Below are 12,390 nucleotides of genomic sequence, written 5' to 3' on the forward strand. Positions count from 1 at the left end.
CCGAGGGTGCGCTTGAACCCTTGTGCACACTCTGCTTCATCAAGCTAATAGAATGCATTGGCCAGCACTGATTGGCCAGAGTACGGAATTCGGCCAATCAGCGCTGGCCAATGCATCCCTATGGGAAAAAGTTTATCTCACAAAAATCACAATTACACACCCGATAGAGCCCCAAAAAGTTATTTTTAATAACATTCCCCCCTAAATAAAGGTTATCCCTAGCTATCCCTGCCTGTACAGCTATCCCTGTCTCATAGTCACAAAGTTCACATTCTCATATGACCCGGATTTGAAATCCACTATTCGTCTAAAATGGAGGTCACCTGATTTCGGCAGCCAATGACTTTTTCCAATTTTTTTCAATGCCCCCAGTGTCGTAGTTCCTGTCCCACCTCCCCTGCGCTGTTATTGGTGCAAAAAAGGCGCCAGGGAAGGTGGGAGGGGAATCGAATTTTGGCGCACTTTACCACGTGGTGTTCGATTCGATTCGAACATGGCGAACACCCTGATATCCGATCGAACATGTGTTCGATAGAACACTGTTCGCTCATCTCTATTACAGAACATACAATTCTAAAATTGACTAGGAATAAATGCTGGTGTTGCGTACTTTTCCATAGTCTCTAGAGGAAAGACCTGTCCTAGTGAAAATGTTATCTAAGTGGCTGTTTATACAGAAGAAAAGTTCTATCTGGATCCCACACAAATTATCTAAAACCTTCTTTGCTAAGAGATATGTACTTGAAAATGCAAAGAGGCCCATATAGAGACATTACATTTGGATAAAAAGAAGGATCATATACCATAAGCTAACCACACTTCTAGGGACGGGTTAATGATTTTTTTGTTAAACAGATATGATGTGTTTATGTTCTTGGAAACACATTGACGTCGTAGAGGTTGTGGTTTTCCAGGAATTTTGGTTCCAAAAATTTGGGATTAAATGAGTATTCAAGAATAATTTTCTTTTTAATTTACAGCTATATGTTAAAATATTCATTTTGGGTAAGATATGCTACAGTGTAATATTATATGTAGAGTTTATGGTGTATTATTGATCTTACAAATGATTAAGCAGACAACTGAGAACATTTCTAGAAATTCAATGTGAATTTGGGCTTCAATATTCTATAAATGACTGTGTATTATGTGCTTAGGTTACAATTAGGGAGGGTAATTTTATAGAAACAGATACTCCTGTGCTATCAATATTATAAGTGTCATGCCTGAGCCCCCTTGTAGACAACTGTATGAATGGTCAGTGTGCTAACGGGGTTTTTCCTGGATAGCACACTGGCCCATTTATTTCTATGGGTCTGTACACATGACTGTGAATTACAACAGTCCGGAGTGCAAAATATGGAACAGGTCCTATTCCTGTCTGATTTTACGGCTTCTATTCATTGAATGAAAGGGGCTGCGGAAGCGCGGTCGGTGCATGGGCAGCAGACAGGTGACACGCATGCGCTGCCTGTGCCATTCATTCACACCAGCTGGTTAGCACACTGTCAGGTGCAACTGGCTTTAGTAAGCCACTGGAGCCCAGTTATCAGAAACGGCAAAGAGCTTTTAGAGGACAAACCCTATAGGAAGATTCCCTGGGTAATACATTGAGCCCAGTGACATTAGGAAATTGCTAGATTGACCACCAAAAACTGAATTGTAGATGATTGACTTAGTTTTGAGGCTTAGGTGCAGTCCAGAAGCATAACTTGAGGGGGTGTAGAGGGCCCATAAGCACTGGCATCAGTATTGAGATTGCAGCTTCCATCTGGCCCATTAGCCAAGGAGACCACAGATTACCCCTAACCACACTAAGGTGGATTAAACTCCTTACCACCCCTAACCATCACTAGCAAGAATTCGCTGTAGGAATGAAGTAGGGGGCTCCGGACAAAAGATTACAGCGGGGCCCATAAGACTTTAGTTACACCACTGATGCAGTCCATAAATTTCATTGAACATGTTGAGAAATGTAAGGTAAAAATAAATAAATAAATACGTTTTTAATGTGTTATAATGTTGCTGTTTAGATGATAGTTTATCCATTAATTGAGTCATTTTTTTATAACTTTAATAAGATATATTTTATCTTTATTTGTGTTGAATAACTAATGTTTACTCGATTGTTCCAAGTATCCTTGACAAATTTACACCAGATAAACATTTAGCAAATATTGGTTATATAACACCTGACAACATTCTCACCACATGAAGCTTTGGGCTGCAAGCTATATAAAGTGGTGTGTAGAGTCACTTTGCCCTGCACATCACACTACAACACAACATGTTAACTTTCCTTCTACTGGCTGCTTTTGTCCTCGGTGGTAAGATACAACAATATACTTAGAATTTTTACTGCAGCTTCCCATGATGGTACTAAGCCTTGGGACCCACCAACAATGAAATGGTTAATTTTATCCACATGGGGCATTATATCCCAATGTTAACACCTGGGTGCAGAGTATTTGATTTTAATGTTTTGGCATGCAATTGGAAGAAATGAAGTCAATGCAAACCACATGCCATCACTTTCTGCTTTGGTAAAAGTCCGGCTGCTTCCCTAACCTTACTATGAATGAAGGATTTGCAGTGTTGTTTTAGTACATCATGGTCTTATGTAGTAGTCACATCATAAAAATTAAAAAAAAAATTATAATTCATTAATTTTTGTCTTAATTTTACATCAATAGGACATTGCAGTGATGATCTTGTCTATAATGATGACAATTCACGTGTAGTAGGAGGATCAAACTCAGGCAGAAATGCCTGGCCATGGCAAGTAAGTGATGATACAATTATTACAAGGTTTATATTGTTATAGCACACAATAATGTACAGAGGAGGGATCTGAGCAAGTTCTCATATAGTCACTCCTTTTCCGAAACAAGTCCTCATAAGCATCAATCAAAGAGCAAGTATACTTGTTTGACCTTGATCTTGTTTTAACGCCAAGATTTGGAAAACAAGGGCTTACAATTACAAGGAAAGGGGGAAGCAATGTGTAGGTGAGGGTGTAAGCTACATGATGGAGGTATAGGGATTATTGGATAATGATGGTGTCATGTTTATTGGACATTGTGGACTTTCCTGAAGAAGAGGATTTTCAATGGGTCAACCACTGAAGATTGTTTGTTTGTTTTTTCAAATTTGGGGGTTTCGGACCAAAGATTTCTTTTGGATTGTATAAATTCATCACAAATCAGAAATGAAACTATTAAACTCTGGGGTCTCTTCAAACCCCAGAATATAATAAGTGGAGGCCCAGGGGACATGTTGAGTTATATTTCCTCACCTCTCTTTGGCATTCTTAGCATGAGGAATGGATAAGAGCAGGGCAAAGAAGAAGGTCTTCTGAGGATTGGAGATTAAGTGTGGGGAGGAAGTCAGAGATGAAGCCAGATATGTATAAAGGGGACAGGTTGTGGATTGCCTTGTATGTAGGCCTATATATCCCTATGCAGTAACCTCCCTGTAGTGGCAGTTTCAGCAGATAGATTTTTATTTTTAGTCACAAAAATGTATATGGAAGCTTTTCTAATACAAGTATAGTAGATTTTATTCATTAATGTTCTTTTAAAAGCTGTGTCCTGTTTATAGCGTCTGATCTTCAGTCAAGTCAGCTCCACTTCACCATTGGCTTTATATTGGAGAGAGTTTCCCCATAGTTGACGTCATTTATGTTATTGCAGTATTCCTACAGTTTTTATATCAATACATTAAGAGAATTATCTTGGCATTTTTTTACATATATAAGGCTTGTCTGTAGGTTCCAAGGTAGTAATAGTTTGTTCCTACAGACACAGCAGAAGTTCTTCCATCCGACCCATCTTATTATAGCAGAATTTTCTAGTATTGTTTTTCAAGTGTTAAGGGACTGGGGCTTGATAATCTGAAGTATATAACATTTTTATCAAGCTAATGTCAGATTTTTACTAGGCAAAACTGGTTACAGCTAACATAGATCTTGTATCATATAATGTGTTCTGGAATGAAAAATTTTGCATGTAGATTTAGCCTTCACCAAACTCATTTTTGTACCACAATATTGTGTAGCATGCCATAGTGCGATGAATGTTCCTTTGGTGAAGCCGATATCTGTCAGGCCTGGTTCACATCTGTGTTCGGAATTCTGTTTGTGCGGACACTGCACGGAAAACACACGGACTCCATTACAGTTTATGGGGTCTGTGTGGTTTCTTAGCTAATCGCTTTTTAATAGTCCCCAAGCGGACTTCCCAAACGGAATACCAAACGCAGATGTGAACCAGGCCTCAGTCAGGAATGGTTCCCCTAACAATACAGATCAAACTGACCAATTTGTTTTGTCTTGTAGATCTCTCTCCAGTATCTCTCTGGTGGATATTGGTATCACACCTGCGGAGGCTCCCTGATCCGTGCTAACCGTGTTTTGACCGCTGCTCACTGTGTAGACAGGTAATACTCACTGTGCGCAACTACTGGGTGTGACAAATTATCTGTATTGGTTATTTTTATTGTACATGACTTCTTATATGCAAATATCTTTTCCTTACAGATCACAATATTAGCCTATATAAAGCATCAAGCTAACTATATAATTATGTATGTGGCATTAATTGGCAATTGTTGCTTTAAATGTTTGAAATTCTTTTCCTATCTCTTATTCATACATCGTCGTCTTCATACAGTTACTTCTATTGATCTCTTTACTTGTTCATATCTGTTGATTAGACCCAACACTTTCCGTGTAGTCGTCGGAGATCACAGCCTGAGTCAGAATGATGGGACTGAACAATATATCTCAGTGTCAGGAATTCGTATCCATGCAAGCTGGAACACCAACAATGTAGCTGCTGGGTATGTATCTGATGGAACTTAGTAGCTGAAGTGAATTCACAGAGGTTGAAGAACTGAAAGAGTCATGCATTGTATGTCCAATTTATAAATTGAAGAGATTAATGGGGTTAATTACTGTTTTTGTTTGCATACTGAAAAATTGTACAATTTCCCAATAATCTTTGTATAGATATTTCTCAGGGTTTTCTGAATCTCTGCTCACTGTAATTCATTATTTACTTCTAGTGGATAAAAATCCATGGTCATGTGATGTACAGTCCATGGTCATGTGATGTACAGTCCATGGTCATGTGATGTACAGTCCATGGTCATGTGATGTACAGTCCATGGTCACGTGATGAACAAAAGGTGCACAGCTCGTTACAGTCTGGTAACAAGCTATGCACCTATGTGTTCATCACATGACCATGGAGTGATTTTGTTCCATTGGAGGTAAACAATGATTCACAACAAGCTGAGATCTAGACCACTGCGAGGAACTGATACAGAAAGTATATTGGCAAATTGTACAACCAATGACATTTATTTACTGAAGTTAGACAACCTCTTTAACAAATATGATGCATAATCATTTTTATTGTTAATATATAATTAACTTTGATAGTTGAAAAAAGAACGGATATCTGTACGTGAAAAAGAAAGATATTTTGGTAAAACTTGTTTATGATTGCCAAACTAGGAATCTCACCTTATTGTCTAAGAGCTTCCAATTCTAATGTGCCCTTCTACAAGAAGTGGTTCTGGATGGACAAGACAAAAAAGACAGGATTTTTAGCAATTGTGAAGTCCACTTATTTTATAGTAACCGGCCTTACAATTTAAAACTAACTTCTACTCAATGAGAATGGTGCCTTTACGGTGTCACTTCTAATCAGAATTGCTATAACATATTATGAATGCATACATTAAATGTACAATATCATTTATAGAGTACTCTTTGCAAAAATACTTTGTTCAGATTATTTCATGCTGTGTGCAGAAGGGAGAAGGGAAGACATGCACAAAAGGACATCTAGAATCTATAAGAGCTATTAGTGATCAGCACAAGAAGTACCAGAGAAGTGAAATTATGATTAACCCTATATGTTCTTCAAAAAACCTTATCAGAGATAAGGAGAATCTAAATTTACTTTTGTCAAGAAAGGCTAACAAAAAAACCTTTAAAAAATGCCATCCTAGTATCACCTAGTGATCAATCCGGATCAACATTTAGCCTAATATTACTATACATATAGTCAAAGTAGAATCTTATTCTTTTTTCTTTTTTAGTTATGATATTGCTGTCCTCCACCTTGCATCCAGTGCTTCCCTGAACAACTATGTGAAATTAGCTAACCTGCCAGCTGATGGCGCCGTCCTTTCCAACAACTACAACTGTGTCATTACCGGATGGGGAAGAACAGTCAGTAAGTTGTAATGCAGGATATGTTTTAACTATGAATCCAAGGGGATGTTCTTTCTTAAGCCAGTCTTAATTGATTCCCCAACAGGCACAAGATTGGCCATAATTACTAAGAAGCTCCAGCTACCATGTAGTTGCGCCTTATCTCAAACTGTTCTATATGCCATATAGTAAAAATCAGATAACTGAAAATGAACTCCAAGCATTGGCAGTCAGGAGATTTACTCTGAAACTTTGCTTAATGTGTCAATGAAAGAATACTTAGAATATTGACTATTTTATTTCAGCTGGTGGCTCTCTGCCAGACATCCTTCAGCAGGCCCCTCTGCCCGTTGTTGCCCACTCCACTTGCTCTAGCGGATCCTACTGGGGCGGCACTGTTAAGACTACCATGGTGTGCGCCGGTGGTAATGGAGCCCAGGCTGGATGCCAGGTAACATTTACTGAATTTATTATCTATAAAATTAACAAACCATTATTTCTATAGCAATATTAGTATTATGCCTTTGTTACTATTGTCTATTACTCAGGTCATTAGAAACAGATATGTAGCACTATTGTCGCCAATACTTACCAATTATTATCTTCTAGGGAGATTCTGGCGGACCTCTGAACTGCCCAGTCAATGGTGTCTACCAAGTCCATGGTGTGACTAGCTTTGTGTCTTCCTCTGGATGCAATGCTTACCTGAAACCCACAGTATTCACCAGAGTGTCTGCTTACATCTCCTGGATCAACAGCGTAAGTTCTTACTCTTTCTTATAGACAATTTCATCAGTGTCTACATAGTGTTAAGAACCAATTTTGATTATCTTACTATTATTCCTCACTATGCTTTCGACAAGATTTACTATGGTCTTTGCCTGGTGTATCTACTGTATAGACACAAAAGACAAAACATAGAGAATCCCAGAGAGCATTACTGTACTGTGTGCCTATAGAGCAAATCTGTTCTAGCCAAATGTATTGAAATATATTACATGTTGGTGCCTATAAATTGTCAAAACATAAAAAGATGTACAGATATACACCAACCCATAGCCAGTCATGGAGGTCAGAATGATAAATGGATGACACCAAGAAATGTTACAGTAATAAAACTGTTATATTAGCAACATTCATCACACACTTGGTTTGTGCTATGTTCCCATGAACATAACCATATATAAATCTAAAAGTTAAACATTTTTGCAAATAAATACTATAAAAATTTTCAGAGCTTAAAAGATTTTCTGTAACCATATTAGTGGTGATGATCTTTTGGTCTTATCTATGGTTTGGGACTTGTCAGAGTTATCTATGATCTGGGACGTTGGTTTCACTTGTAATTGTCTACAACTATGACCCCTTTAACACCCTCATGGATGAAGTTACTTAATCTATATATTTCTTCACAGAACCTGTAAACAGAAAGAAAATGACTGAAGACAGAAGTATAAAGGAAACTTCTTTAATTCTGTTAGGGTGCATGCACACTACGTAGCGCCGGGCGTGTATGAGAGCCGTACACGCCGGCGTTACAGCAGGGCTGCCGAACACTTCCCATTCACTTCAATGGGAGCGCTCGTAACAGCGGCGTTTACGAGCGCTCCCATTGAAGTGAATGGGAAGTGTTCGGCAGCCCTGCTGTAATGCCGGCGTGTACGGCTCTCATACACGCCCGGCGTTACTCAGTGTGCATGCACCCTAAGAAACATCACAGGGAAAATAAAGTGAACTTTCTCTCTAAAACAAATGTTTGGCTCTTTATATTTCATTTTTTTAAATTTATTATTAAAATGGTTAATATATATTTATTATCTGACATAGTATATGTAAGGGGGTTGAACTTTGGAAGACTTATTCTTGGTTTCACTGTAAAGAAACTGTGGTGCTTCAGTAAAGTCTTGTACCTTATGGGTTACTTGGGTGGGTCAGCCAGTAGGCAGTCTGACATGCCACCCTAGGTGAGCAAAGCTTTCACCTATATCTGCTTTTGAATGTATACATCATCACTATACGCTCCCTGTGGCCTACAAGCTGCCAGGCCACAGATAGAATATCAGTGTCCTTGCACATCTACAGAAATGGTGCTATTACATCTTACTGCCTGTGCAGGGAAGCTAATCCTAAAAGCCAAAAGAGATCTTGTTTGTCATGGGTTCGGGGTTAGGAGGAACTATTCTATATCAGGGGCCCAAATGTGGGAATTTTATTGGGTGGGGGGAAATACATTACTGTTTTTGTCTTTTGGGTTGCATTATTATTTTCTAGGTTTGCATGGGAACATTATTACTTTTTAGTGGGCGAGGGGAGCTTTAATGCTTTTAAGGGAGCACAGAGGGGGTGTAGAATTTGAAAGGACAGAACATGGGAGTATTATTACTGTTTGGGGCCTAAATATGGCACACTTTACACTGCTGACTTTAAGCACAACTCATCCAGCTGTTACTTACAGAAGTACTCCGATGACTCTGCTATAGTAGGCCTCATCATTGATGGCGACGATAGGGAATACAGAGACATAAACTGGGATTTTGTTGAATGGTGCCAGCAGAACCATCTCAGGATTAATGCTGGGAAGACCAAGGAGATGGTGGTGGACTTTAGTAAACGGAGAAGTGCTCTGATCCTAGTAGAGATCCAGGGGACTTTCATTGAGATAGTCAAGACCTATAAGTACCTGGGTGTTCTCCTCATTAATAAACTAGTTTGGGCTGATCACCTGGAGGCGCTGCACAGAAAGGGTTACAGCAGGCTCTTTTTGAACAAAAAGGGGTATCCCCAATACAATCTGATAATAAAACCTAACTTTTATTGTAATCAATTAAAATAGTAAATAGTGATACATTTCTTGTAGCTCGTGTAACCCTAATTACCCTAACAATAAAATAAACAATATTCAACACTGAGTAGCGCACAATTCAGGAGTTGTTGTACTGTGTTAAGCTGCCTAATCCATTTTCGGGCAGTATCCCTGAATCTAGGCATTCATTCACACCACCCCCGTGCAATAGCCCTCAAGCTCCCAGCACTCACTCTGGCAATTCCCCACAAGGCAATATGGAACCGGCCCTATTATGAATTACTGCCTGAGTGTCTGATACTGGTAAACTATTAAGTGGTGCTCCGTTGTTTTTCTCAATGTTTAATTATTCTGCCTAACTCAGTGAGAACAATCAATGGAATTGTTGGACATCAGATGCACTCGTCCACCCTATTATATCATCTCAACGCGTTTCGTCATAGCTCATCAGGAGACGATAATGATTTTTTCATGACACCCTAGTCACTGCAGCATGCCGTCTAACCTACTTGGAAACCAGCAATATGGCGTGCGGTGAAAACCACAGTTTACCGGGACCCTGATGGTGGATCCCGGTTTAAGCAAAGAGGCCGACACTGCGCTCTGTCGACTCGCTCTTAAATACCATCCGAGTGCGTCTCAGGCTCCGCCTTTACTAGCACCCGCCCCCCCCCACACACACAGATACCCACAATGACATACGGACGATGTCAAAGGAGGGGGCAGGTCCACTCTGGAGCCGTTCATTCTATTGGCCCAAAGTGCCTCCGCCCATCATCTCGGATACAAAGTAACAATATAGTGCCATATAGCATAATCACAACCTTAACAGCCAGAACCATCCATTGAAACCGATCAATGTGACCATGGTCTTCTCGACATTCTTTAGTTGTTAGAGTTTCATATGGTAAGTATCAATTAGCCCTTCTCAACAACCCAGAGCTTATGGCTACACCATGAATGGATAATGCTGTCAATATCCATTGATCCATAGGATGTCAATAGCCAGACTGTAGTAAAACACCTCACGGTCCCTCATTCCCCGCAGGGTTACATCAGCCCTATTACGGGTCACTCACTGACCTACAGTAAGCAGGTGTAATAAAGTACTTGCCTAAGGTGAATAAGTTGCATTAAATTTCCGTGTCCATTGCAAGGTACCCTATTTAGTAATCCCTGCATTGCTGTCAAGTGTATTATTTATCAGTATTACACCTTATGGCTGTCCAGTATATTACTACAATCAACAGGCGTTACAGTGTATAAGTCTGACTAAGGGATTATACTGTGTGCAACAGATTTCTCACAGCTCAGGTTCAAGAATATTTGTCTACTATGACCTAAACCCATAAGAAACACATCTTTTCTATACCTATATCACACGCCAAGTTCCATATTTCAAATGAAAGGCAGGAAGGAAATCCCATCATTTAAACCCTGGGGTTTTACTGAGGAGAAACGAAAAATCCATTGCGCCTCGCGGCGAAGAATCAGATTATCCCAGTTTCCACCCCTCGTCGGTCTTGGGACTTTCTCAATCACCTGAAAGTGCAGGGACAATGGATCACCATTGTGTTTATCCCATATATGTTTGGAAACGGGAGTTTCAACGTGTCTCAGCACGTCCCCCACATGTTCGAGGATTCGGACCCGTAATTGGCGGCGAGTCTTGCCCACATAGTTCATGTCACATGGGCAAGTGATCACATACACTACTCCTTCTGTTCTACAGTTGGCAAAATCTCTGATCTGGAACACGTGACCTGTGGCACATGAGCGTATTTCCTTACCATGTTTAATATAACAGCAGGCTCTACACGAGCCACATCTGTAAGTGCCCACCATTCCTGATCGACCCAGCCATGTCCCTGATGTTTGTACAGGTGAGAGATGGCTATGGGTGACTCTGTCCTCCAAATTGCGACCCCTCCTGAATGTAATCGAAGGGTGAGGGGGAATGACCCCGCATATGACTGGATCCTGCTTAAGGATATCCCAGAAGGTTTTGAAAATATTAGTGACCTCCCTCGACTGGCTGTCAAATGAGCCAATCATGCGAATAAGTTGTTTCCCCTCCGTTTTAGGTTTAGGTATCAGAAGGGAGTCACGTGTGACCCTACGTGCGGATTCTCTCGCCGCTTCAACCAATTGGCGTGGATAACCTCGTGCCACGAATTGCTCCATGAGGGCAAGACTTTCCCTCTCAAAATCTACCATTTCTGAGCAGTTCCTTCGCAGTCTATGGAACTGCCCTTTGGGTATTCCCCGTTTCAGGGACTGTGAATGTTGGCTATTCCAGTGTAAAAGTGCATTAGTTGCAGTCGGTTTTCTAAACAGGGTTGACGCAAAAGTGCCATCACTTTTTAGGGTAATCTCCACATCCAGGAACGGTATAGTCTTGGTGTTAAAGTAAGAAGTGAAGTGTAAATTAAATTCATTTGAATTTAGGGCATTCACAAACTGGTCAAATTCATCCCTAGTGCCGGTCCATACAATCATGATGTCATCAATGAACCTGAGCCATAGCACTATGTGCCTGGCCCAGGTTTCTGCATGTTGGCCAAACACTATCATCTTCTCCCAGTGTCCCAAGTATAAATTAGCATAAGTGGGTGCGGCGGGGCACCCCATTGCGGCGCCCCGCCGCTGATGGTAAACCCGCCCATCAAAAAGGAACAGATTATGTGTCAGGGTAAATTCGAGGAGATCTAGGACTAGTCTGTTGTGTCGCCCCAAGTTGCTCCCCCCGGGTCCCCAGGAAGCGCCCCACAGCCCCACACCCCTTATCATGGGGTATGGAGCTGTAGAGCGCCTCCACATCCAGGGTAGCCAGGGCCGCCCCTGATGGAATCTGGATGTCCTCCAAATGGCGGAGGACATCCATCGTGTCCCTGACATGTGACGGGAGAGCCAACACGAAGGGCCGCAACACCTGATTTAGGTAATTGCTGACCCCCTCGGTGACCCCCCCAATGCCAGAGACAATGGGGCAGCCCTTGAGTGGATGGTAGCCCTTGTGGACTTTTGGAAGACTATAAAATGTGGGGACCCGGGGGAACTCCGGGTACATATACCTGTATTCCTGGTTTGAAATTAAGCCCTGACTTCTACCCTGGTCCAACAGCTGGATGAGGTCTCTAGCAAAGTCAGAGGTGGGGTCAGAGGGGAGAACCCGATAGTTATCTCTATCTTCTTGGATTCGATTGCACATGGAGATATAATCAGCCCTATCTGCCGCCTTTGTCCACAGATTTAATAATAATGGATTTATCGGACTCCAAAGACTTCAAGGCGGCACGTTGGTCATGGCTAAGATTGTTCCACCCAGGGGCTCCATTTGAGGCCAATTGTGACAACCTTACAG

General features: G+C 41.0%; 1 protein-coding gene across 1 annotated transcript; it reads left to right on the forward strand.

The window, feature by feature from the left end:
- The first annotated feature begins 2,287 nt into the window (after window positions 1–2,287).
- Window positions 2,288–7,764, forward strand: LOC142193906 (chymotrypsin-like elastase family member 1). Its single transcript, XM_075262922.1, has 8 exons — window positions 2,288–2,327; window positions 2,694–2,782; window positions 4,337–4,437; window positions 4,714–4,839; window positions 6,109–6,245; window positions 6,529–6,674; window positions 6,833–6,982; window positions 7,639–7,764. The coding sequence occupies exons 1-8, from the start codon at window positions 2,288–2,290 to the stop codon at window positions 7,645–7,647; spliced, it is 798 nt and encodes a 265-aa protein (XP_075119023.1). The 3' UTR covers window positions 7,648–7,764.
- Window positions 7,765–12,390: the final 4,626 nt, after the last annotated feature.

The sequence above is a fragment of the Leptodactylus fuscus genome, chromosome 2 (assembly GCF_031893055.1).
Source record: "Leptodactylus fuscus isolate aLepFus1 chromosome 2, aLepFus1.hap2, whole genome shotgun sequence".
Taxonomy (NCBI): domain Eukaryota; kingdom Metazoa; phylum Chordata; class Amphibia; order Anura; family Leptodactylidae; genus Leptodactylus; species Leptodactylus fuscus.

Coding starts and splice junctions, on each gene's coding strand:
- LOC142193906 (XM_075262922.1), top strand. CDS start 2,288: ATGTTAACTTTCCTTCTACTGGCTGCTTTTGTCCTCGGTG. Junction 2,328..2,693: donor GGCTGCTTTTGTCCTCGGTG/GTAAGATACAAC, acceptor TTACATCAATAG/GACATTGCAGTGATGATCTT. Junction 6,675..6,832: donor GAGCCCAGGCTGGATGCCAG/GTAACATTTACT, acceptor ATTATCTTCTAG/GGAGATTCTGGCGGACCTCT.